At 49.7% G+C, this 23,312-nt stretch overlaps 1 protein-coding gene across 1 annotated transcript in view; it reads left to right on the top strand.

Moving 5' to 3' along the window:
• PNPLA1 (patatin like domain 1, omega-hydroxyceramide transacylase) overlaps positions 1-23,312 on the top strand; it is a 49,906-nt gene that overhangs the window by 3,186 nt on the left and 23,408 nt on the right. The window contains exons 2-5 of the mRNA XM_076002751.1: positions 19,241-19,473; positions 20,941-21,006; positions 22,000-22,209; positions 23,140-23,200. Coding sequence (XP_075858866.1) covers positions 19,241-19,473; positions 20,941-21,006; positions 22,000-22,209; positions 23,140-23,200 — 570 coding nt within the window. The remainder of the gene's footprint in view (positions 1-19,240; positions 19,474-20,940; positions 21,007-21,999; positions 22,210-23,139; positions 23,201-23,312) is intronic.

Here is a 23,312-nt window from a genome sequence, read left to right as displayed (position 1 = left end):
TGCCATAGGCCGGGCGCGGCGGCTCACACCTGTAATCCTACCTCTCTGGGAGGCCGAGACGGGAGGATTGTTCCAGGTCAGGAGTTGGAAACCAGTCTGAGCAAGAGCAAGACCCCGTCTCTACTATAAATAGAAAGAAATTAATTGGCCAACTAACATATAGAGAAAAAATTAGCCGGGCATGGTGGCGCATGCCTGTAGTCCCAGCTACTTGGGAGGCTGAGGCAAGAGGATCACTTGAGCCCAGGAGTTTGAGGTTGCTGTGAGCTAGGCTGACACCAAGGCACTCACTCTAGCCTGGACAACAAAGTGAGACTCTGTCTCAAAAAAAAAAAAAAAAAAAAAAAAGTCTATGCCACAGTTCAGTTAGCCATTTTATTTAAAGACATGGCCAATATTTAGTTGTCATAAACAACACTGGAATGAACATCCTTGTTGTGCCTGCCGTGCCCACATGGAAGGTGTATCACTGTAGAGTGTGCATGTCACTGACTTTGCTAGACTTTGATAAATTACTCTCCAAAGTGGTTGTAACTATTTAACTACCAACAGCATTTATGAGTCCTAATTTCCCCACAATGTCAGACTTGAAAGTTTTATGCCAATCTAATGAATAGTAAATTATATCTCATTTGCTTTGTTTAATTTGCATATCCTGATTGCTAGTGAGGCTAAGCATCTCTATGTATTTATTGACCACTTCTGTTTCCTCTTCTGTAACTTACCTGCTCAACACCTTTTCTAGTTTTTTCCTGCTCAGTTATCTTTTTCTTTAACTTGTAGATGTTCTTTATATATTCTATACATTTAGCATTTGTCTGTTATAGCAACTGTACCTATCTTTGCCCACTCTAGGGCTTGTCTTTTTATTTTGTTTTAATGTCCTTTAACATTCAGAAAATTTTAACTTTAATGCAGCCAAATGTAGCCATCTTTTCCTCTTACAATTTGTGGGGTTTTGGTTTGTTTTTCAGGTTTTTTGTTGTTGTCTTTTTTTTATTATTATTATTATTATTTGAGACATGGTCTTGCTCTGTTGCCCAGGCTAGAGTGCAAGAGCACGATCATAGCTCACTGTAGCCTTGAACTCCTGGGCTCAAGCAACTCCTGCCTCAGCCTCCCAAGTGGCTAGAACTACAGACACAGCACCACACCCAGCTATTTTGTTGCAGAGACAGGGTCTCACTATGTTGCCCAGGCTGGTCTCAAACTCCTGACCTCAAGCAATCCTCCGACTTTGGCCTTCCAAAATATTGGGACTATAGGCATGAGCCACCATGCCTGGCCATATTTGTGTTTTTAAATATCTTTCTTTATTACAATGATTTCTTCTACATTATCTTTCAAAAGTTTTAAAGTTTTCATACATAAGGCAATGCATGTGGAATTTATTTTGTTGGTGGTTGAAGTAGAGATGTAATTTTCAAGTTGTTTTGCCATATGATAACCAATCAGAAGCAGCTATCTCCTCACTTGTTTGAAATGCTGCTCTTAGTATGTTAACGGAAGAAAACCCAAACTTTGTAAAATAATTTACGGAGGCTTATTCTGAGCCGAAAGTGTGTGCCTGGTCTGGAGTACATGGCCTCGACAGATCCTGAGAAAATGTGTCCACGGCGCTGGGTTTGGTTATATACATTCACGGAGACAGGAATGACATGTAAGATCTAAGTCAATACATGAGAGGTGTGCATTGCTTTGGCCCCGAAAGGCTGGACATCTCTAAGCGTGGCAGGGATGGAGGTGGGCTTATAAGTGGGTTTAAAGATTCTTTGATGTATAATTGATTAAAGAAATAAAGCTTTGTCTAAAGGCTTGGAATGTTTTAACCTAAAGATGTCCATTAATCAGAGACAAGCCACCTGACCTTCCCTGAAACTTAAGTGATCTGTTAAATCAACTGATGGCCTGTGGGTATGGTGTGAGCTTTGTCTTGCGTGGCCTTAGGCCTGTTAAGGATTTAGTGTCTTAGCGTTACAAAGAGTCACTCTAAAAGGGAGGGGGCATAAGGAGGCATGTCTAACCTCCCTTCTCCTCACGGCTGGCTACTCAACTTTAAGGTTTTTCTGGGGTTCCTTTGGCCAAGAGAGGGTCCATTTAGTTGGGTGGGGGGCTTAGGATTTTGTTTTAATTCACAGGTATATTCAAGTTTCTGAATTTCCATGAGCCTTTCTTGGAGTGTCTCTTCTGTTCCATTGGCTAATTTGTCTATTTCTATACTAAATTCAACTGGTTTATTTATTTATTTATTTTTTTTGAGACAGAGTCTCGCTTTGTTGCCCAGGCTAGAGTGAGTGCCGTGGCGTCAGCCTAGCTCACAGCAACCTCAAACTCCTGGGCTCAAACGATTCTACTGCCTCGGCCTCCCGAGTAGCTGGGGCTACAGGCACACGCCACCATGCCAGGCTAATTTTTTGTTTATATATTTTTAGTTGGTCAATTAATTTCTTTCTAATTTTAGTAGAGATGGGGGTCTTGCTCAGGCTGATTTCGAACTCCTGACCTTGAGCAATCCTCCTGCCTCGGCCTCCCAGAATGCTAGGATTACAGGCATGAGCCACCACGCCAGACCTAATTCCACTGTTTTAATCATGATAGTATTATAATAAGGAGGTCATTATGTATGGCAAGCCCTCCCCCTGCCCCTGTCTTCTTCATATATCGCCTCTATTGTTTTTGGCCCTTTTGTCCCCATATGAAAATTTCTGTTGGGATTTTGACTGAAATTACATCTTCCCATTTATAAATATAGTTTATCTCTCTATGCTGGTCTTTTTTTGTCCTTCAACAAAGATTTTGTATCTTTTATTAGATTTATTTCTTGGAATCTTGTAGTTTTTATTGCCATGGGAATTGGAGTCTTTTTTATCTCTGGCATTTTCTAATCCAATTGATTATCACTGATATAAAGGGATGTTGATGGTTTTTGCGTATTAGTCTTGTTTTGAGCAACCTTGTTGAACATTCTTTGTATTTATTTATTTATTTAGCAAGACAGGGTCTTACTCTGTTGCCCAGGCTAGAGTGCAGTGGAATCATCCATAGCTCCCTGCAACTTCAAACCACTGGGTTCAAGTGATCCTCCTGCCTCAGCCTCCTAAGTAGCTGGGGCTACAGGTGTGTGCCACCACACCTGGCTAATTTTAAAAAAACAAATTTTTTTTTTTTTAGAGATAGGGTCTTGCTATGTTGCCCAGGCTGGTCTCAAACTCCGGGCCTCAAGTGATCCTCACATCTCAGCCTCCCAAAGTTCTGGGATTATAGGTGTGAGTTCTAAAAGCTTGTCAGTAGATTATCTCATGTTTTGTGTAAATAGTCACACTATCTTCATATGATGTGAGGCTTATCTCTTTTTTTAAAAAACACACAAAAAAATAAATAAATATAAAAAAAATCAAAGGTCAATCCCTTGGGAAAATAAATAAATAAATATAAAAAAAAAACCAGTCTTAAGCGTGTGGCCGCAGGGCCTCTCTCCTGAAGGCCATGCCGCCTCCTTTTTCCTGGCCTGGCTTCTCTGTCCTGAGGTTGTGTGTGTTATTCCTGGGAAGGCTGAGCCACAGAAGGCCCATCCTCCGGCGCGTGTGCTCAGTTCCATGAGAGGGCCAATTTGGGGGACATGAAAACGTTTGCGAGAGCATTTAATGCAGGCCTGCTTTTCCTTAGAGATGCAGTAAACCTTCATTCATTCATTCACCTAGGAAAGGTCTCCATGACAACCAGTGGAGGATCTAGAATTTCCAATCTGGTAGGAAGTGGGGTTGGAAACTTGCCTCAAAGCTACATTTACATAATTTTGAAAAATAAATTTTTTTCTTATCAAAGAATGGAAATTTAACAGACTTAAAACCCTATCCCCACTTACACTGTCATTTGGCACATTTCTCCCCACAAAAACTGCATAGCAAGCCAGTTCCCCCCTCCCTCCCTCCCTCCCTTCCTTCCTTCCTTCCTTCCTTCCTTCCTTCCACGAGTGTTAGCTGAGCATATACTAAGCCCTGCAGAGGATACAAAGATACAATACAAAATGAACTCTGGTCTTGCCCACGCGGAGCTTACCAGAAGGCAGCCACTGAACAGTTATAATGCGAGAACAGTACAATTGAGTGTTAAGAATGAAAGGCACGGGAGTGCAGAGGGAGAGAGGAAACACCTCCGATCATGGAAGGCCTTGTGGATGTGGCGGTTGAGCTAGTGCTCGCGAGGCGAGTGGAGCTGGACAGGTAGAGACTGGTTAGGCAGGAGCCGAGGCTCCTAGCAAGGCCAGGGCGTGACGACATGACGGCCATGCAGCGGAGACACGGGGCGCCTGCGGAGGGTGGTGGATGTTGCAGGTCAACTGCTGGGAGTTGAAAGGCATCGCCTTTCCTGGGGTTCAAGCGGGGCCCTGCCATATCTGCACCCCGGTAGTCAGAAAGAGAAAAGGGAGGACATGCCGCTTCCCTTAAGGGCAGGGCTTGGCGGTGACACGCATCCTGTTAGCTGCATTCGTGGAACGGAATTTAGCCACATGGCCGTTCTCGGCTGCATGGGAGGCTGAGAAATGAAGACTGTATTTTGGGAGGACAGTGTCCAGCTAAAAGTTGGAGGTTCCATTACTTAGGAGGAAGCAGGGAAGGACACTGGGGACGACCAGCAGTCTCTGCCGTAACAACCGCATTGGCGATGGCGACACGACGACGAGGGTGGCACCCTATCTGCTGCCTGAGACCAAGACCATGGCTCCATAACCAGTCTGTCCCGTGTGCGTGGCTCTGCTCGGAGCCACCGGCAGCTGCCCTCCTGGTAGCAGGGGCACGAGTGCTCAGCCCTGCAGGGGCCTGGGCGGTCCACCCAGCACCGTCGTGTCCCTGCCTAGCATGCCGTCTGCTCTCCTCTCCAGAGCCGCCTCCTCCCAAGACACCGTCAACGTTGCCCCTCGAGCTCTCCCTTCCCCGACGTCTAGTTCGCCCGAGGTACCGTCCACCTCTTCTAGCACTTGACGTTGTACAGTCTTGTTGAGATGTGGCGTCTCATTTCACCAACTAGATTGCTTGAGAGATCCGAGGTGTGTGGGTCCCACAAACTGCTCATAAAACAACAGCTGCTCGATAAACTGATAGGTGCTGGCTGCCGGCAGGCGCGACACTGAATGTGCCTTTGCAATTTGTATTTCGGGGTTTGCCTGACCCTGGATGATTTTCTGCAGTCATGGATGTGATGCATAGCACTAGAATGTCATAGCAAAAGGTCAGTAAGTCCAACTCCCTCATTTTAGGAAGTGCCTCGTCGGAGGTGGACCTTGCATAGGCCAATGGTTTCCAAACTGTGTTCCAAGGAGCCCCGGGGTTCCGCGGACGGGGAGGGAGAGCCAGGCGAGGGCATACCTGTACCCTGGTGTCACCAGTGCAGCCCCACTGTTGTCCATCTCACACATGGGGATCTTTTGAAATTTTATTTAAAGAATTCTTTGTTTTTTGTTTAAGTTTGAAAATCACTCTTTGAGCCTAATTCCCTGAAGGTGCAGACAAAGAGGCTGAGGGCCAAGCCTGGCTGGGTTACAGTGCTGACACAGCCCACGCGTGCGTGCGCTCCTTCTGGGTCCTGGGGACCGGCCGTGAACGGACAGGCGGCTGCAGGCCCTCGGGAAGGCGGCACGCTCTTGGGATCAGACCACAGACGGCTGAGCACAGGGAAACGCCAGCCTGTGGCTCCGAGAGGAAATGAAGCAGGGGCGGGTGGGAGGATGATGGAGGGGTGCAGGTGTAGGTGGGCAGGTCAGGGAAGTCCTCTCTGAGGTGGACGAAGCCGGGGACTAAGCTGCTGCTCTGAGGGCTGAGGTCCAGGCTGGAGGTCAGCGGCGCAAGTGCCGTGCGGCAGGGACTGTCGGAAAGGAAGGCAGCTCGTCCTGCCGCACGGGAAACGGGCCTCCGACCGCCCTGCGCAGCAACGCGAGGCCCAGAGGGGTGGCGGGGGGCCCGCTTCACACAGGCAGCCGCAGGACCCGGCCACTCCTCCCGTGCAGACAGTGTCACTGAAGTTCGGCACTTGTCCCGGAGGCCGAATCAGTGGGAACTACGAACGAGGACAAGAGGTTTGAGGAAAAGGAAAGAGAAGTTTATTAATTTCGTGACAAATGAGGAGGGCGGCAGACTAGCATCTCAAAAGACCGCCATCCTGCCTTTGAAGAGCCAGCTCCTGCGGTTTAGATGCTAGAAAGCAAACAGCAAAGAACAGTTTCCTGCCCCTTTGATCACGGGCCTCAGGCAGAAAGGCAGGTTTTAATTCCCCAAAAGGTTGGGTTTTTAAAGAGACAACTCATAATACAGTCGCCCTTTTTCAGACCTTCGCCTCTGTTACCAGAGGAGCTCTCCGTGTTCTGATCTGCCCCCACCTGGGCCCAGTGCCGCCTCAGGCAGCTCCTGCCCTCGCGGTGACTAAGTCCTCCTGGGGCCCTGGAGCCAGGGTGGCTGAAGTTATTGTCACTGGTAGGTGGATCAAGGTGATTTCCAGGCCCAAGGGGGACTCCGGGCCTGGCACTAGGGGGACGAGGCTACCTCTGTGAGAAGCTGACTTTGGTAATTTCCTTCCGTAGTCACTCGTGCGCCTGTCTTTGTCACTCAGTTGAGGAATGAGATGCTGCCAGGCGTGGGGGAGAACACAGTTCCAGGAAGGAAGAGGGCTGAGCTAGATTCTGGCTCTGCCACTGAGCACTGTGGGTTCTTGGCTGGCCAGTGACCGGCCTCAGCCTTGGTTTTCCCACTTGTAACTTGGGGTTGGGAAAACACCCCTTGGACATAACAGTGAGGGACAAAAGAAGTCATGGATGTGTTCTTGGCACAGTACCTGGCAAATATTTGTCATGAAATAAGTCTTTGATGAATGAATGTTAGATGGATGGATGAATAAGTGGAAAGAAAATTATCTTGAAATACAAAAGCATAGGTAAAGCAGTATTTTCCAAACTCAAGAATGTCCTAGACAACTGATGAAACTTTATTAAAATAAACAAACAAAGGTGGCCGGGCACGGTGGCTCACGCCTGTAATCCTAGCACTCTGGGAGGCTGAGGCGGGCGGATTGCTCGAGATCAGGAGTTCGAAACCAGCCTGAGCAAGAACGAGACCCCGTCTCTACTATAAATAGAAAGAAATTAATTGGCCAACATATATATATATATATATATATATATATATATATATAATTAGCCGGGCATGGTGGCGCATGCCTGTAGTCCCAGCTACTTGGGAGGCTGAGGCAGCAGGATTGCTTGAGTTTGAGGTTGCTGTGAGCTAGGCTGATGCACTCACTCTAGCCTGGGCAACAAAGCGAGACTCTGTCGCAAAAAAACAAACAAACAAAAAACCAAAAAAACCCAAAGGAGACTGGAATCCAACCTGGTCCAATTATTGTTTTTAATATTGTAATTGTCAGCTCATCTGCACAAGGACTTGATTTTTCTTTTTATTTATTATTGTTTTGTTTTATTTATTTATTTATTTTTGAGACAGAGTCTCCCTTTTTCACCTGAGCTGGAGTGCAGTGGCATCATCATAGCTCACTGCAACCTTGGACTCGTAGGCTCAAGGATCTTCCTGCCTCAGTCTCCCATGTAGCTGGGACTACAGGTGCATGCCCTACTAATTTTTCTATTTTTCATAGAGATGGGGATCTTACTCTTGCTCATACTGGTCTCAAATTCCTAGCCTCAAGCAATCCTCTTACCTTGTCTCCTAGAGTGTTAGGATTATAAATGTGAGCCTTTTTTCTTTGTATTAAAAAAAAATTTTTTTTTAGAGATGGGGTCTTGCTATGTTGCTCAGGCTGATTTTGAACTCCTTGGCTCCAGCGATCTTTCCGCCTCAGCCTGCTGAGCCCCTGAAACTAGATGCTCGTCACTATATCCAGGAAGGACTTGGTTTTTCTGTGGGCCTGCTGTGTGGCCTGGGCGGTGGAAGGACCCATTTCAGCTGGTTTGCTTTGGCCCTGGCCAGGCACCCCACGGTTATTGCCAAGTTGGGACCAATTTTCATGTTAATTACTCTGCAGGTTGTACCAATTCAAGCTCTAAACTATATGTAGTGCAGGCTTAGGGCTTTGATTTTTTTTTTTTTTTTTTTTTTTTTATGGGACACTTTGTTTTTCTTTTTCACCCAGGGACCTGGCAGGCCCAAGCCACTGGCACCTTTCAATGCTCCGGCAGCCTTTGGAGGGTCCTGGCTTTAAGCAGCGGTCTCAGTTCGCCCAGCGCAAGACCATAGTCTCTGTTCCTGCCAGTTTCTTGTCTGATAACAGTGCCCAGCCACCACATCATTAGCTTTCCTTCTTCTCATGTCACTGGTTTTTGTTCCCTCTGCATTTCTTCCCTTTCTTTCTTGTGAGCTCAACCATGTCTTACAATTTTTTTTTTTTTTTGAGACAGAGTCTTGCTCTGTTGCCCAAGCTAGAGTGAGTGCCGTGGCTTCAGCCTAGCTCACAGCAACCTCAAACTCCTGGGCTCAAGCAATCCTTCTGCCTCAGCCTCCCGAGTGGCTGGGACTACAGGCTTGTGCCACCATGCCTAGCTAATTTTTTTCTATATATTTTTAGTTGAAAAATTAATTTCTTTCTATTTTTTTAGTAGACACGGGGTCTCAATCTTGCTCAGGCTGGTTTGGAACTCCTGACCTTGAGTGATCCTCCCGCCTCGGCCTCCCAGAGTGCTAGGATTACAGGCATGAGCCACTGCACCCAGCCTTACAATTTTGTTTTATATTTTAGTTAATTTTATATTGGACTTTTTGTTGTTATTGTTCTTGTTCCTGAAGCTGAAGTGTTCCTCTTTAGTTCAGCTCACAGCACCATTGGATTTGGAAGTTTCTCCAGTGTTCTTCAAGACATGAATGAGAACTTCCACTTTTTCCTGTTACAGGTATGTGTGTGCATATGCATGTGTGTGTGTGCGTGCGCGTGCATGTGTGTGTGCGCATGTGCCTGTGTGCACGTGCCTGTGCGTGTTGCCCAGCTGTAACTTAGATTTCAGTCCTAGCTACTGGGTACACTTTCAGAATCAAAATGTCTTTATTAAAAATCATTCCCAGAATTAGCCGCCTGAGAAGGCAGTGTTCTGTGTAGAAAGGCAGCCTGCTCAGGTTCCATCCTCGTGTCATGCTAATGATATCTATTTGCCAAGCACTTGGAATGCGCCAAGGACTGTGCTAAGTGCTCTGTACGCATCATTTACCTTAATCCCTCAAAACCCTATTAAGCAGATACTCTATTATACTCAGTTACAAATGAGGAAACAGGGATTTAAGGAGATGAGATAATTTTCCCAGGTTTATACAAAACAGCCAAGGCTGGGATTTCTCTCAATGTCTACATTCTGCCCCCTCTCTACTCATGATTTCAGAAGGGCCTTTGCAAGCAACGCTGTTGTCTTGCTCAACTCCAGGCCCAAGTAATTATTTCCACATTGGCTAAGAAAGTGAGATCAAATGGCATGACAAATGCAATGCAAGAAGGACTTTTAATAAATACTATAGAAATGGTGTTATTATGGGATGGTTGTTGAAACTCCCACTACCACGTGGGAATCAGCATCTTTCAATTCATTTGAAGGAACTTGTGTCTCACATATTTAAACCTCTCCAGCCAAATGGATAAAGATTTATCTTCCCCAAACAATCCCTTGGACTTTTAAGTAGAACATAGGGTGGAAAATCTGGTGAAGCTCTGAAGGTGTCAGTTACACAGAGGAAACATCTATTTGGAAAGCAACCCAGGTAGGCGACGTACATTAATCGTCCCCCGGCGGCAGCAGGCGCTAGCTGAGCCCTGTGGGGTGCCAGGCACTGTGCACGGAACAGCCTGGCTGGATCTCTGTTTTGTTTTGTTTTTTAATTTAACAAGGTTGTTATAATAAGGTTGTTATAATAACAACCTTTTTACTTTGGAATAATGTTAGATTTACAGAAAAGTTGCTAAAATAGTTCTGTACATCTTTCACCTGGTGTCCCCCAATGTTAACACCTTATACAACCGTGGTACACCTGTTACCAATGAGACATCAATACCGGTGCATTACTATTATCCGCACTGCAGGCTTAGTTAGAATGTCACCAGTTTCCTCACTAATGTCCCTTCTTTGTCCCGGGATCCAATCCAGGATCCCACACTGCACTTGGTGGATCCATTTTTATTTTTTTTTTTTTATTTTTATTTTTTTTTTTTTTTTTATTTTTATTTTTTTTTTTTTTTGAGACAGAGTCTCGGTTTGTTGTCCAGGCTAGATTGAGTGCTGTGGCATCAGCCTAGCTCACAGCAACCTCAAACTCCTGGGCTCGGGCGATCCTTCTGCCTCAGCCTCCCAAGTAGCTGGGACTACAGGCATGTGCCACCATGCCCGGCTAATTTTTTATATATATATCAGTTGGATATAATTGATTAATTTCTTTCTATTTATAGTAGAGACGGGGTCTCGCTCTTGCTCAGGCTGGTTTTGAACTCCTGACCTTGAGCAATCCGCCCGCCTCAGCCTCCCAAGAGCTAGGATTACAGGCGTGAGCCACCGCGCCCGGCCGTGGATCCATTTTTAAATGAGCTCACTTAGACTTTACTAAAATAGCATTGTTTTTCTTTGCTTCACTTTGGGCTCAAATTCAGGAAAGACAGTTGAGCTTCATTCCCAATTCTAGGGGGAAAAGATGCAAACACACGGTGCACAAACCTCCAGACTCTTTTGGCTCCGCTGAGTTGGGAGTTGACCCGTGGATCCTGAGGGTAACCCAACTCTGTCCTCGTGAAACCACCTTGTAAGGGAGAATCTTCTTTCTCCTCGGCCAGCTTAGAGTCTCGTGTCCCTCCACGTGGGAGCACGAGTTGGAAGGAGGCTGGGCCCAGCACACAGCTCCATGGCTTGCTCTACCGGACCTCAAGTCTGGCCAAGTCGCCAAAGAATCCCACTGTCCTGAGACCACTTGGAAAGATTCTTGTCAGCCTGGCAGAGTAGAAACCCTCTTCACTCTCCTTCAGTTTGTTCATTCTTTCACTCATTCATTTGTCTTTCACCCATTTATCATTAGTTTATTCAGCAAACATTTCCTATAGTGTGCCAGGTACGAAATTATTAATAAGTGCTGGGGAGCAAAACAAAAATAGTCCCTGTTCTTAGTATTAAATAGTTCGTTTATTCTTTCTAGAATACCTACCCACCTTCAATTCAGGACTGAGCTGGGCAGTGATGGGGGAAGGGCACTGTTGACTTAGGCCCTGTCCTCAAGGGGTGCGGCCAGCCAGAGGGACAGGGCAGCGGCTGGGGCAGCCTGAGATCAGTGGTGCAGACAGTAAGGCCAGAGGCAGTTAGTTGTTCAGGGGACAGAGAGAGGGCTCAGAGCAGGTGACCAGAGACAGCTTTGTGGAGGAGGAAGACCTTTAACTGGGCTTTAGGGTAAGGTCTGGAGAGATGGCAAAAAATAAAAGTGAGGGTGGGTGGGTGGAGAGTCGCAGGAGTTTTCAGGATGTGTTTATCACTGACCTGGCCTGAGAAGCGGCTTCGGGCCCCGGCCTACGTTTCAGAGTGTGATTTGGGATCTGTTGCCTGGAAGAGAGTCTTCCTGTCTCCCAGGGACATCTGAGCCCTTAGCAGGTGGTGCCCAAGCTGGATCCTGGAGAGGCAGGTCCCCGGGGGCCTTCGTGGGGCCATCTGGTCCCACCTTCTCATGCCACAGTGGGACACGGAGGCCCTGAGAGGTGACAGGCACATCCTTGGTGGGGACAGCGAGCTGTGGTGAAAACAGCCTGTAATCCTAGCACTCTGGGAGGCCGAGGCAGGCGAATTGCTTGAGGTCAGGAGTCCGAAACCAGCCTGAGCAAGAACGAGACCCCGTCTCTACTAAAAATAGAAAGAAATTAATTGGCCAACTAATATATGTAGAAAAAATTAGCCGGGCATGGTGGCACCTGCCTGTAGTCCCAGCTACTCGGGAGGCTGAGGCAGGAGGATCGCTTGAGCCCAGGAATTTGAGGTTGCTGTGAGTGAGGCTGATGATGCCACGGCACTTACTGTAGCCTGAGCAACAAAGTGAGACTCTGTCTCAAAAAAAAAACAGTGCTGGCTTCGGGCCCTCAGGACTTGGAGGCCAGCTCTGTTGGTCTCTAGCTGGGTGACTTTGGGCAAGTAACCCTTCAGCCTCAGTTTCCTCATCTGTAAAGAGGAGATAACCACAGTACTTTCCTCCAAAGAGTGTTGTGAAAATTAAATGAGACAGTGAGGCCTCAGAACCTGGCACCGAGGCTGGAAACAAGGCGGTACCAAAAAGTAGGAGCTATTAAGAGCAGTCAACCCTGGGGTTTCATGAGGACATCAAGGTGCCGTAACATAGATGGGGAGAGACTCAGGTGACAGCCCCAACAACTGGCGCCTCACATGTCTTGGGCATGAGTAACTCCAGTTGGCAGAAATTAGCCTTACTCACCATGGTTTTGAAAGAGGGAGGGACCCGGTTGGCAGGGAGGCCCTGCTCTGCAGTGCGCCCTAATTAGAGAGAATCCCAGGTGAGGACATGCTCTGAGATGACCTCCTTGGGAGGTCCCTTGACCACACACAGATGACGAAAGAACTCCTAAGACTAGTGGGTGACTACTTCACAGCTGTCACATCATCCTGGTGTCCCCTGGGAGGTACAGGGAGAATCTGTAGGGCAGGATGGGCCCAGCCTAGATGGGGGCGGTACTGTCTTCTACCTTGGAGCAGGGGCCCAAGGGGACTTCTAGGTCCACCAAAGAAAATAGTCAGAGAGAAAAGGATGGGGGCAATGGCCCTGAGCACATTATAATTTCCAGAGAACTTTCTAGATGCAGCAGTTCTCCTCCTGCTTCACCCCAGGGCATGCAGTGCAATGTTGGGAGGTGCTGCCTGGGTTCTTGGAGAGAGGCGCATGGGGGCTGGGTGAGGCCCTGGGCCCTGTACCTGAAGACGGGGAAAGAGGCCGGGGACGCCTTGCTAGGAGCCCGAGTGATGAACCAGCCGGAGGCACTTCTGTTTCCATAGCAACCAGATATAAGACAATCTGAACTTTTAAACCCGATTCTTTAGCAAACTCATAGGGTTAGAGAAAGGTCTGTGTGGAGGATTGTTATTATCCATAAAAAAATATTGTTTTGTTTGTTTTGATGTGGTTTGGTTTTAAGTGCTAAGTAGGTCAGAGTTGCTGCGCTTTTGGCTAAAGCCTATGACGCATTCTGAACAGAGCAGGAAAAGGCGAGTTTTCTCGCACGCTCTAGTCTGCTAACAAAAACTGTGAGCCCTAGGGTATGCCCACCCCCTGTCATTTACCCGCCCGTCTAGCCAATATTCAATGATCCCAACCTTCATCCTGGGCGGGATGTCTCCCCTCTAAAATGAGAGAATTAGTTGGGACTGTTTTTGATCCCGGCTCCTAGAGTCTGAAGAGTCTCGGGCTGGTGCTTGAAGTCGCTTCCTTCCTGAGGTGAGAGGGGCGACAGGGTTTAGGGCCCATCTAGCTTCAACCCAGAACAGCCCTGTTTTTAGCTGTTTTATATACTGGGTTTCCATTTGAGGTTTGTTTTGAACAAAGGCTTCCTGACTGAACATTTGCTGTCCCAGAGTGTCTCCATGGGCCTTCCTGTAGGGACGCTGTAGCTCAAGCCACGCTGTTTTCCAATCAATGCCCCTGCAGGGCAGGGTATGGAAATAGAACGCGAGCAAACCAGGGTCACTGCTGCTCAGGGACTCGCTGTCACTGTGAGGATAAACTGAGACTACAGATGTGAAAGGTATTGATTATTATTATAGCGAAGTTGGGCAGTCGGGATATACCCACAGGAAAATGCAGCCTCAGCTCATCGTGCAATTAGGGACCGGGTAGGAGCAGCAGACTCCCAGGTGCTCCATGCAGGGATTCTGAGACTTGCCAGGGCTTTCCTGGGAAAGCGCTGCTCACCAGTGTCTCCCTAGGGGCTGCTGCGCTCCCCTCCCCGCCCTCTGCTCCATGTCACCCCTCCCTCCTCCCCCCCAGCTGCCTGAGGAGCAGGGCCAGCGGCTGCACCTTGCGGTGATTGGTCGAGCTGGAGGCTGTTGCTAGGCTACCAGTCCCGCAGTCCCATCCTCATCCTCCCCGGCAGATCATCCAGCAGAGCAGACCTAATTCCCGCACCCTGCAAACGGGATCCCCAGCAGCTTCAGTTGTCAGCCCAAGCGCACGTCTTTCTAGGATTTTCCACTTAGCAAGAGGCCGTGTGGAGGAGGGGAAGAGAAACTCTCTGTTTTTACCCTCTGTGTCATCTTGAATAGCTACTTCTCTCTCTCTCTCTAGGCCTCAGTGTCCCCCTTCGATTTCTGGAGTGCGTTTGCTTATTCATTATTCATGCATGCGTGCATGCTTATTAAGCGCTTACCATGTTCTAGGGAAAAAGGAATGAATAAGGCAGAGACCATCCTTGTCCTCCTGAAGGGGGGAATATTATCCACTTAAATAAGATAAGCACATATCCAATTATCCCTTTTCTTCCCCTCCAATGATTTTTTTAGCCCCCCATTGCCTCGTACTAAACCTTCAGGGTCCCCCAAGTTGACCAGAGAGGGAGTGCTCTGCCAACCGTGCCTAACTACTCTGAAACAGGGCTGCACCCCCTTCACCCCACGCTTTTGCTCTGGTCCTTTGATTCCACACGTGAGGCTGACCACAACTGGATGAGGACATGGGGCAGGGGCATTGTTCCAGGGAGCAACTGTTCAGATGAGCAAGCTGAGAGTCAGAAACATCAAGAATCCTTGTCCTTGATCACATAGGGGATTATTGGAATAACCAATACTGAGCACTTACTGTGTGCAGGCACTTAAAAAAAAAAAAGTGCCTCATAACAACCCAGTTAGGTAGGTAAAGAATTTTTTTACTGGACTCACATTGAGCAGGTAAAGGTAGGTATTCTTATACCCATTTTATAGATGACAAAATTGAGGCTAAAAGAAGTTATTTAACTGGCCAGTGATGATGCATATAGTAGGTGGTGAAGCTGGGATTTGAACCAAATCTGCCTGGCTCCAAAGCCTGAGCTCCTTCCGAGAAATGGATGTGTTCACAAAAGAGTAAAAGACTCTCTGAGTGGCTGAAACTTGGAAATACGGCTTGAAGCGCCCTTCAAAATCTCCCAGTCCCAGCATCTTATTATTTTTCTACTGAAGTTCTTGGCCTACTAGACTCTTAAAACCTGATGAGTTGACCACACTAATCAGTATGGTTAACTCGGTTATCTATCCATCTATCTGGGATAACCTTGCCTTTGAACTTTTATTGGGTAATTAACTTAAGTAGTTCTTTCCTGGGAGCATCTCCATAATCCTCAGGTTTTTCTTGTCCTTTGTTCACATATCAGACAAACACTAAGCACCCACCAAGTGTTGTGGGAGGCTTGGTGGGTGAAAGGGGTATGGCCCATGTCTTCCCTGGAGGAGTTTCCAGCCTACAGGGAAAGTGTCCGAAGGGTCTTCTATGGGCAAAGCACAGTGACAGGCCATTGAGAGGGAGGAGGAAGACCACAACGACCAGCCCTCAAAGAATCTCCTTCTCTGACAGAAGCGGGTGTGGTGGTGTGAGCTGGGCTGGGCATAGCCAACCTGGGGTTCCCCGATCAGGATGCCTCGGACCTGCAGTGCTGCTCCTAAATCCCACCTTGCTGCGGTCTGTGTGGGCCACTGGCAGCCTGCAGCGTGGAAGGAGGGCTTTAAATTGGAGAAGATGCTGGAAAGTATGGAGATGCATAAAGAAGGAGGCTAAATTTATCCCTCCTCCCAGCACCCAGCAATTGCTGCGCTTAACACTTCACTTTCTACCAACATAGACTTGTTTAACCAGAAGATTAGTTGCTTCTCTCCCAAGTGGAAAAAGGAAGAGTGAGAAGAGAGAGAGGAAGAGAGAGGAGAGAGAGGCACAGCCAAACAGACAGAGACAAAGAGAGACACAGGGAAGACAGAGACTTTGAGGAGAGACTCACTTGTATACAGAGACCTGGAGAGAAGAGAGGAAGATGCAGACAGAGATAAAGGCAGCCTTTGGTTTGGGGCTCCAGTGAGCAGCAGGAAAGAATTTTAAACTGAGCACCAGACTAGGAGAAATCAGACTCTTTTGCCCCCTCGCTTCCCGGCTGCATGGCTGGCTCGAGCATCGCTAATTTCCAGATAGCGCCATTTTCAGATGTGAGCACACTGGGAAGGTCGATACTGTTTCCATTGTCTTGTCACTGCTTTGTCCCTGTCACCCACCCCCACTCCTGAATGACAGAGAATTGACTGTAGATGAATGCTATATATATACCAAAGCCGCGATTAAAATAAGTGTTACAAGACTTTAAATATGCATACCTTTGACCTAGCATTCTCACTTCTAGGAATTTATCCTAAGGGGAATAATTAAAGACATGGGCAAAGAATATAGCATGAGATTGTTCATTGCACCATTATTTAGAAAAGCAAGGGAACAAACAAGAAAGGAAACAAACCAAATAGCCAACCCCTACTGGGGACCTGATCAATAATAATGGTATAACTTTAAAATAGCTTTCCATGCTGCTTTTAAAATTGGGTTATAAATGGACATTTATTGAACTGGAAAGATATTCATGATACATTAGGTGAAAAAAGCAAGTTATAAATAGTGTATATAGTATGACTCTCTTTAAGTAAGAATAAAAATAAAATATATAATCTAGGAAGACATACCAATGTTAGTCTCTGGGTGGTGGGATTATGAGACACTTTATTTTTTTCCCTTTTTGCTTATCTACATTAAAGACATTTCCCCCCACAGTGAGCATGTGTGATCTATGAACAAATTTCCTTGCATCTGTCCAGAGATGCCTCCTGCTGGGAGTCCAGGAGTGCTTGGGCAATCTGGATCATGTGCCCCTGGCTGCAAAGCATCATGGGAAAAGCCACTGACCCCCATGGAGCGTTAAGCTATTCATTAAGAATTCCAGGCTGGAGCAGTGCTCACACCTATAATCCTAGTACTCTGGGAGTCTGAGGTGGGTGGATCGCTCAAGGTGAGGAGTTCGAAACCAGCCTTAGCAAGAGCAAGACCCTGTCTCTACTAAAAATAGAAAGAAAAATTAATTCGCCAATAAAAATATATAGAGAAAAAATTAGCCGGGCATGGTGGTGCATGCCTATAGTCCCAGCTACTCGGGAGGCTGAGACAGAAGGATTGCTTGAGCCCAGGAGTTTGAGGTTGCTGTGAATTAGGCTGACAACACAGCACTCTAGCCCAGGCAACACAGTAAGACTCTGTCTCAAAAAAAAAAAAAGAATTTCAGAAGCAGCGTGTCCCCACCCTGGTTAGATTCCTCATCCCTGTTGGTCTTATCCAGTTGGTCTTATGGGTAAGACCTCAGTGACCCAGCATCTTGGCATCCAAATGCTTCATAACCTGAAGGAAAACATGACATGTATGTTCATGTCAGCACGTGGTAAAGCCAACCGTGCTAAAACTGCAGGGCCTTCCCCCTGCCAGGAGCACCCTACCCTCTAAGAGGGTGACAGAGAAGATGCTCTGTTTCTCAGGTCTGTCCTACTACACACATGCAGGTGTGATTCTGAATGCTGGCAAGGAAAGGCCGTCACCATGGCAACCCGGCTCACTCAGCCTCTTCATCCCTGGGATGAGTCCAACACCCAGGGAGAGAAGATGGGGTTTGGAGTCAGAAAAATCACTGCCTGGCCATGTGATCTCAGGCAAAACACTTAGCTTTTTCTCTGCCTCAGTGTCCACATCTGAAAAATGGTCCTGAAGCTCCTTATCTCGTGCACCTCTAAGACCAGTGTGCACTAATCTGTGAACCATAAAGCATAAGAGGAGTAGAGCATACCTAGTTTTGGTTTGTCCCCAAATTTCTGTGTGTGACTTTGGGTAGATCACTTAACCTCTCTGTGCCTCAGCTGCTCTATTATAAATAAGAGAGGAAGGTACACAGTGATGACTTCCAAGGTGAACTGTGAGGTGCCGGTGAGAATCCCAGAATCTCAAAGCGGGAAGGAATCTTAGCCCTCACCACCCACGTGGGAATCCCTTTGATAAGCTCTCCAACAGAGATACTTGTCCAGCCTCTGCTTGTTTACCTCCTGCGGCAGAGAGCTCACGACTGCACGGCTTCCCAGGTAGCCAGTGCTACCTGGCACTCACTGTAACAAAGTTCTTCCATATAGGGAGGGTGTTTTACAATTACATATCTGGTTAAAGAATGTAGCATGCCTTTACAGAGCTATTTCCACTCCCGATTTCCCAGGGGGCTTGCACAGGGTAGAAATGAGCAGCCATCCGCAAAAAGCAGAGGCGGGCTTGGCTCTGGAAGCAGCTTAGGCTTAGTGCAGTAGAAGGAGCCTGGGTTCTGGGGTCTCACATCCTTGGTTAAAATCCCACTTTGTCCACTTGCCCGCTGACCCTGGGCAAGTTATATTACCTGCCTGAGCCTCAGTTTCCCTATCAGTAAAATGAAGCTAGAAATACCTACCTCACAGTGTTGGCGTGAGACTTAAGCAAGTTAGCACTTTGCATTAAGCTTACAACCCAGACTTCCCTGGCGGGATCTGGGGACTTTGGGTGGGGAAGGTTACGCCCTCTCTGCCAGCCTGAATAGCACATCCGCCCACGGAGCACCCGGCGCGTGAGCCTTGTGTGCTCCTTCGGGGCCGTCCCCCTCTCAGCCCTGTGCCAGGGGCCATGAAAGAAAGGTGACGTAATGGCTTCAAGACAAAGTTCACCTCCTCCTGGCAATTCACCTGCCTCAAGGCCAACACCCCTCCCTGCCCACAGACTTAGTGGGCGCCAGGCAAGTGTCCCAGGGTGTCATTTGGTAACGACTTTCAACTGTGTCAGTGTTTCAATAGGAATCTCATATAGGCCCCCCAAACGTGTGGTCTGGCAGTGGGCTTCCAGGCATGGTGACAGGAAGTCGGGGAAAGCTATCTTGGGGTGGGAAAGTGTTCCTTTAACCACTGATGTGAGAGTGCCTGTCGTGCAGCCACTCCTGGACAGGGAGTCAGGACGTCCTCGCGGCCATCGCCCAGCCGCGGGCTCTCTGGAGCCAGCGACTCCGTTCTTCAGCGCCGCGCTTCCCCCAGGTGCGAATGGCAGGCTGATTGCGGGGACCTCGAAGGCTTCAGAACTCTGGTTCCCCATTTGTCGGGTGCAGGATGAGACGGCGAAGTCGCCCTAGGCCCACTGGCCCCTGGTGCCGCCGACCACCCTCCTCTCCGCTCCCTCCGCAGACGAGTACCTCAGGGTCCTCAACGTGGGCGTGGCCGAGGTGAAGAAATCCTTCCTGGGGCCCTTGTCTCCGTCCTGCAAGATGGTGCAGATGATGCGGCAGTTTCTGTACCAGGTCCTGCCCGAGGACTCCTACAAGGCCACCACGGGGAAGCTCCACGTGAGCCTCACCCGCTTCACGGACGGAGAGAGTGTCGTGGTTTCAGAGTACACGTCCAAGGAAGAGCTCATCGAGGCAAGGGGCTGGGCCTGGGGAGGGGACACTGGGTGGGGGGCGGATGGGGCTGCACCTGCTCTCAGGACAGCCCGGGACGGGCCACCTGTCCGCCACGGTTGCCTGGTCCTCCCTTCCTTCGTGCTCTGCATCTCTCTGTGCCAGGCGCAGCATTAGATGAGATGGGCACAGAGAAGCCTAAGACAAAGCAAACCTGGTCACTGTCCTCAACATTTCAACACCCAGAGTGCCCAGGGCTCAGCCCCTGCTCGCGCAGGTGTCCTGCCCACCCTCTGTGCTGACCCTGCAGCTTCTCAGAGGCCTGGGTGCAGCCCACAGAGGCCCGTGGCTCCCTTAGGGCCTCCCAGCCTGGGTTGCAGTGAGTCCTCCCTGCATTACTCCCAGTTTGGGGGGACCGTCAGGTGACACGGGCCTTTCTGCCCCCTTTTCCAGTGGCCCTTGATAAAAGATTGAATTATCACTAAATCAGTTATTTAGAAAAGTGCATGCTAACCCAACAGTGACTGTTCTAAGCTCATTTCTAGAAGTTTTATCTGTGCATTATAACACAATTGCCAGGGACAGGCCCAATTTCCTTTCAGGACAACGGGATTAAGCTGCATGGACCTCCCCTCCTCCAAATACAGAGCCTTTGCCACCCCATCCCCAACCCCACACTGGCCTGGCCATGGTCCTGGGGGCGGGAGATGAACAGGCAGTGGGCTGGACCCCCCTCCACACGCCTATGGCCCCCGGGTTCATTAGCACCCTGATATTCAGATCTGCCTCCTCCCACCCACCCGAGTCCTGACTTCACCTCCCACTGCGGCAGTTCTCTCCCCAGCCCTGTCCCCGCACCGCCCACTCCCACCAGGCCACCATACACACCTCACACACACTGGCCTGGGTCCCTCCCTCCCTCCCTCTCCCCTGCTCCTGCTGGTGGAACTCTGGGCATTCCTGTCCCGCCTCACCCTGGGACCACAATTGCCCATGTCACCTCCATCAAAGCACCTGTCACCCCATTGTACTGTCATCTCTTTACTTGCTCCCCCTCTTTGACAATTCCCAAGGCCTGGCCTTCAACTCCAGGGCCTGGCCTGGTGGCGCATGCCTGTAGTTCCAGCTACTCAGGAGGCTGAGGCAGGAGGATCACTTGAGCCCAGGAGTTTGAGGTTGCTGTGAGCTAGGACGCCATGGCACTCTAGCCCAGACAACAGAGTGAGACTCTCTCAAAAAAAAAAAAAAAAAAAAGGGACCTTGGAGATATTGGGGCCACACTCTCTGTTTAAAGTTCGGACGTCAGGCCCAGACTGACCAAGCAGGCCCAGCTGGTGAGGGCCGGGCCCGGAATGGAACTTGCTCCTCAGGGTGGTGGCTTTGCCATGGGTTTAAGGAGGTCCAGCTTGCTGGTGTGTGGTCAAGGGTGGACAAGTAAGTCGTCCCCACCCAGCCAGCCTCCACCTCTCAGGCCTGTCCCTCCCACAGGCCTTGTACTGCAGCTGCTTCGTCCCCGTGTACTGTGGCCTCATCCCCCCGACCTACCGCGGCGTGGTGAGTACTCTCTCGTGGTGAGGGCATGAGCTGGGATCCTGGGGCACCTGGGGGTCCCTGTAACGCACAACTGGGAGAGCTGAGGGGTGGTCTCAGAATGCAGTGGGAGGCCCCAGAGCTAGAAAGTTTCTCTCTTTTTTTTTTAAACTCAGAATTCCCAATGTGGGTGGATTTGGGGGGCTTTAAGTGAACTTCCCCAGCTAGTTGGGCTTCTCTCTGGACCCACCAACCCATCACAGAACTCCGCAAATCAAGGCTGCGCATGCTTATCTGATTGTCCCAGTCTCGACAGACAGTGTAGAACGCTGGCCCCGAGTGCTGGGACCCAGAGCCTGAAGGATGAGGATATTTGAGACCTTCTAGGCCAGTGCCTCACAGACTTTAGTGTCCCAGGAATCTCCGGGGCTGTAACATAATGCAGATGCGGACCCAGCCGGTCTGGAGCTGAGATTGTGCAGCTCCAACCAGCCTCAGGTTGCGCCTGTGCCGTGGGCGCACGGGCCACGCTCGGCAGCGGGGGTCTAACCCACACCCCCCCTCATTTCGTGTACACAGAGGATAGGGCCCAGAGATTAGCATTCGCGTAGGAGATGGAGCCCACGTCGCAGGTCAGCGGGTGACCCTCAGGCACCCCTAGAGTTAGAGTGTTTGCTGTCCTTTGTTCTTAGGCGAGGATGTGAAGCCCCAGGAAGGGAAGGGCTCTGCGGGTGGACATGCGGTGAGGCTGTGGCAGGGAAGCATGGTCCCCCACAGAGCCCCGCTCTCAGCACCATTAAGTGCTGGGGGGCAGTGCAGGAACAGAGCACTGGGCTGGGAGTCCAGAAGCCAGCGTGGACTCACCAAGTGGCCTTGGGCACACCACTCACCCACCAGAAGCCCAGTCTCAAGGCTCATGCTGAAGGGTCTTCTGTCCCTGCTGTCCCTTGATGTGCTCCCTAAGTGGGGACAAGACCTCCGACCCCAGGTGAGCATCTGTCACGCCGCCCCTCACAGAGGTACATCGACGGGGGCTTCACCGGCATGCAGCCCTGCTCCTTCTGGACCGACTGCATCACCATCTCCACCTTCAGCGGGCAGCAGGACATCTGCCCCCGGGACTGTCCCGCCATCTTCAACGACTTCCGCATGTTCAACTGCTCCTTCCAGTTCTCCCTGGAGAACATCGCCAGGATGACCCATGCACTGTTCCCGCCGGACCTGCTGGTGAGAGGCAGGAGGGGCCTGGGAGATGGGAAGTGGGTGAAGTGACAGGGCCTGGGGCTGGGGTCAGGGAGCCGGTTGGCTCCACTCAAGTTCCATCTGTGTCTCCTCCCCTCAATGACCCCTTAAACCTCCTCCCAGACCAGCATCCTGGCCCGGCTGCTAGCTAGCTATGTGACCTTCAGCAAGTCCCCTAAGCTCTCCCAGCTTCAATTTCCTCCCCTGTTAAATGAGGTGGTGTCAGAACCACTGATAGATGTTCCCTGAAGCCTTCTACCCTGACAGTCAATGTACCAGAGAAGGGTCAGCAAACTGCAGCCCACGGGCCACATCCAGCCTATGGCTTGTTTTTGTGCAGCCTGTAAGCTTAGGATGGGTTTTCCATTTTTAAAGAGTTGTAAAAAAAAAATGAAGAAGAGGAAGAAATAGAAGAACATATGTCAGAGACTCTACATGGCCAGCAAAGTCCCAAATACTTTTTGTCTGGCCCTTTACAGAAAAGGCTTCCTAGGCAATATCTCATGCGATCCTCCGGCATCCTCTGAGATAGGTGATATTACTGCCCCCATTTTACAGGTGGAAAAATTGAGGCTGTGAGAGGTTACATCCAGAGCCCAGATCTGAGCACAGACTCCAAACCCGGCTCCTCCTGTGGCCTGACGCGCCTTTTCTGGTTCCGCCATAAAACCTCACCCTCTCCCGCCAGGGGAGGCTGCGGACCAGCTGGGGATGGTGCTGCTCGTTAATGCAGCTCTCCTGGGGCGTGGGACCAGGAACTGCTGCCCAGTTCTTCTTAGCAGACAGTGAGGGAGGGGACACTGGATGGGACGTTTTGGAGAGCCCATCAAACAGAGTTCAGAGCAGCGAAGTCGCGGCTCTGGGTGGGGCGCCGGGGCTGGCCGCCGCTGCAGCCGCGTTCTCCCGCCCCCTCAGATGCTGCACGATTACTACTACCGAGGCTACGACGACACGGTCCTGTACTTGAGGCGGCTGAGTAAGTACCGGGGGAGCCGGACCGGAAGGGCCGGCCGGGGGCAGGACCGGAAGTGGAAGGGCTGGGTGGAGGGGCAGTCTGTGACTTGGGGACCCGGGACGGCGGGAAGCGG

This window comes from Microcebus murinus, chromosome 5, assembly GCF_040939455.1.
Source record: "Microcebus murinus isolate Inina chromosome 5, M.murinus_Inina_mat1.0, whole genome shotgun sequence".
NCBI classification, from domain to species: Eukaryota; Metazoa; Chordata; class Mammalia; order Primates; family Cheirogaleidae; genus Microcebus; species Microcebus murinus.
This window is presented reverse-complemented; position numbering and strand designations above follow the sequence as displayed.